The 3,784-nt window shown below is 42.0% G+C and overlaps 1 protein-coding gene across 1 annotated transcript in view; it reads right to left on the bottom strand.

Moving 5' to 3' along the window:
- RWDD3 (RWD domain containing 3) overlaps positions 1-3,629 on the bottom strand; it is a 16,320-nt gene extending 12,691 nt beyond the window's left edge. Inside the window, exons 1-2 of the mRNA XM_010860512.1 lie at positions 3,413-3,629; positions 20-327 (exon numbers count right to left, since the gene is read on the bottom strand). Coding sequence (XP_010858814.1) covers positions 20-327; positions 3,413-3,629 — 525 coding nt within the window. The remainder of the gene's footprint in view (positions 1-19; positions 328-3,412) is intronic.
- Positions 3,630-3,784: the final 155 nt, after the last annotated feature.

The following is a 3,784-nucleotide window of genomic DNA, read 5'->3' as shown; positions in this document are numbered from 1 at the left end:
GCCCCGGCCGTCCCAGAACAGTGCGGCCAGGCTGCCACCGGGGGGCGCTCCGCGTCTCCGCTGCGCTCCGCGGGCTGGATGCCACTAGACGCCCCGCCCACAAGCTCCGGCTCTGTGACTGCAGCGTGAAGACTCGCCGTTTGGGGGACTTTTCTCCGAGGGTGAAGGCCCTGTGGTCCAAGGCAGGGTGTCTGCCAGAGGCCACCGTGCATCTCACCCGCTGCTTTTCTAACAGAGGGAAGCCGCCTAGCAAAGCCGGAAATTCTCTAACTTTAGTCTGGGCTTTGTACACTAGCCATTCCCTCCCAGACTTGTCCTTGAAGGGAACTTAGAGGTTAGGGGGAAAAAAAAAAAAAAGCGGGGAAGTGACCAGAAGAGGTTAGCCCCTGTCTGGCTCAGAAGTGAACTAGGTGTTAGAGACACTGCAGTTAACAGATCAGAGGAGATTCTCCGCCCTCATGGAGGTACTAGAGACTCAGGCGATCTGGGACACCCGGAAAAACCTCCCGGGCAGGAACAACCTCCAGATGCTGAGCGGTAACTGGCACTCAGACTCTAGACCAAGACCGGATTCCTCTTTCTCTTTCTCCTAACGATGGTTCAGAAGGGGAGAGTTGGACCTGCCAGCTCTGGCAATCTAAGGGTGTTACTGGGGTGGCCTGGACCCTTGCGGGGGACCTGTGTACCCAGGTGCTGGGAGCAGTGTCATAACGTTCCTGTTTGGCTTCACAGGGTTCCCTGGTGGCTCAGTGGTAAAGAACCCACCTGCCAACGCAGGAGACCCAGGTTCAGTCCCTGCGTGGGGAAGATCCCCTGGAGAAGGAAATGGCCACCCACCCCGGTATTCTTGCCTGGGAAATCCCATGGACAAAGGATGCCTAGCCGCTACAGTCCATGGGGTCTCAAAAGAGTTAGACACGGCTTAGCATGTAAACAATAGCAAACAAACAAACAAAAAAATCACAGGGGACAGCCCTGCTGAAATTGGCAAGTGGAACTCCTGGGCCTTTGAGGGTGCAATCAAGTATGTAAATGTGACAAATGCTAGCTTTTCAACATTACTCATTTTGTGATCTTCGATTGATACAAAGCAATGTGATTCTTGAAGCTTAATAATGAAATATGATCATCCTTGAACTCCACTCAAATCTAAGAATGTTCACGTACCAATAGGGTAACAGAATTAATCCATTCTGTTTCAACGTTGGTTTTGTGAAAAGATTACAGTGATTCCCTGTGGTAGTTTTTTCAGCATGTTTGACTTGTCCTTTTGTTTGTCAAATAACAATTTAAAATTTTGCAGACCCAAAAAGTAGCTGGTCTAGTTCACAGAGGTCCCACGATTTTTGTTTGTATCAGAAATAACATTTTGTGAGATAAATCAGGGAATTTAGATGGCTACACAGTGACTCCTGTCATTGACCTATGGATGTCAGGGAAACAGGGCTGATTTAACGACTGAATTCATGTTACTATCATTAACATCCTTCCCATTCCAACTAAAAAGGGGTCTTAAAAAGGAAAAGATACTGGCTTCTGAGAACAGAAAAAGTTTAACAAGATAAACTGCAGGAGAAATGCCTTTCAGAGAATGCCGTGGGGTTTTAGTGACCCCAAGTAATTAAGAGCACTGCTGTGTACATAACTGAAAAGACAAAGGTTTATTTAAATGCATAATTATCTCTGATATGGCCAATTTGTTTAATAATAATAACTCCTTTGAGTTATTTCCAAAGTAGCAGCAGTTCAGTAGGTTCAGTAGCTGCTAAAGAGTTTGGTGAGCAAAAGAATAAATTTTTAATTTAAAACATCATTAAATTATTTTTAATTTTAGCTTGAAATCCAATGTTAGTATTTAAAGTGGTAGGAAAATATTAGTTTATTTGACTTACTTATTAAAGATAATTGACAAAAAAAAAAGTAGTTCATATCTTATTTTTAATTTTCTGAATTCAATATAAGTGATATGAGTCAAATAATATTAACAGCAAGACTACAGCTGTCAGAAATATTAGGAGGCATCCCTGAAGCCTATTGTCACAAGGAGTCCATGAAATTGATGTAAGAGTGCATCAATCTATGTAAAATTTTCTTGTCAATAGGTTTCTTCTTTGCTTTTCCTTTCTTCGTTGATTTCTCAACCTGCTTCTCATACTCCATTTAGCATGTTTAAATAAAACAGGAGTCGATGTGCATGTCTTTTAAATTGACAGTATCCTCAGGCCCTCAAGTCCTATGAATAAGTTTCTACTCTGACATTTGAAGTAATCATCACAGAGAAAGCATAATGTCAGCTTGATATTTCTCACACTATGAAAATACCAGCTACATGTCAAATATCTGAAGCCTACCTTAATGCAGTAAATTTTCTTGGATTCATATGCTACTGAAAATTCTAAATATTTAAATGTGCAATGATATCTAGACATGTGGATAAATGTCTAGTTAGAGCATGATCTGTTTCTCTCCTTCTCTACTCCTCTGCCCCCAACAGTGTTTCTTTTCCTAGAACAATATTTACATATGCAACTTTCCTAAATAGTTGCTTTCCCAAGACCAAAGGAGAAGCTATAAACCTCTCACCTCCAGTTAAAACCACTAGCCCACGAGAAAGAGTTCTTTAACTTTTCTGGGAAAACCTTTCTGTTCACTTTATCATGTGTAGTATGTGGACTGGAATATTCAATTCTGTGTCTGCAATTTTAAGTCAAATTAAGGTAGGAGACAGATGGGCCCCTGGGCTGGACAGCTGGTGTTTGTCAACTGGAGTAAAATTGAAGCTTTGTTCTCATCCAGACTCTTAAGGGACAACGTTAGTGGCAAAAGCTATGAAGTAAGAGATAAGGTACCCACTCCTAAGGTCAAGGAAGACCTCCCTGTCTGCACATGCGCAGGAAGGCTTCTGGGGGGTCAAAAAGGGAGGGAGTCCAACCCCATATTAAGTGTGAACATGCACCCACAGGCCTCTATGGCGGGAAATCCATCTTAACAAAAAGTTGCACATGCATATTGGGGAGGGTCCTAGGACCCTAATTCTGACTCCTAATTCTGAAGTGAATGGGAGTGTGATAAGGAAAATGATCATATTAAGACTATGAGACAAGTAAAAATGCTTTCAAGAACCACTAAAAGTAAAGAACAAAAGAGGCATTAAATGCCAACTTGCTTAAAAAAAAAAAAAAAATGCCAACTTGCTAAGTAAATCTGAACTCCAGTAAGTTGTGCTACTGGTTTTGTCTAAAGGCTTTCTGTATTTACTTACTTCATAAGTACTCATAAGTTAATTCATAGTTCTTGGGCACTATTGGTCTGGCTTGACAAGCTGAGTATTAAAACACAGAGATGAAAGCAGCAGGCCTTTGCTCTCTTCAGTTTTGAGTCTAGACAGGTAAACCCTGTGTGCAACAATTACACGTTCTTTCATCGTGCGAGGTAACAAAAAATGCCACATTCCCTGTGAAGTTCACTGTCATGGTTTGGTGACCGTGAAGGGCTGCTGTGGAGCATGTACCTCCCACAGTTTCCCAGAGGACAAATATGTCTGTAATGCTCAGGAACATAGTAGGTTTCCAAAAGAACATCAAGTCAGTGGTGTTGACTGGCCATAGTTCTTTTTGTTCTGTTACCATGTACGAGTCACAGATTTATTTTTCACCCAGAAAACAAAAGCAAATAGAACATAGTAAGAATTTGATATGGACACTGTAATCATACCCTTCTGTGGAAAGATCTGCCTCCACCTTGTCCGAATAATCTGTACTCCCTCCAAAAAATTGGTTACATT

Source organism: Bison bison, unplaced genomic scaffold, assembly GCF_000754665.1.
Source record: "Bison bison bison isolate TAMUID 2011002044 unplaced genomic scaffold, Bison_UMD1.0 scf7180017864466, whole genome shotgun sequence".
NCBI lineage: Eukaryota > Metazoa > Chordata > Mammalia > Artiodactyla > Bovidae > Bison > Bison bison.
The sequence above is the reverse complement of the archived record's forward strand: the minus strand, read 5'-3'. Positions and strand labels throughout refer to the sequence as shown.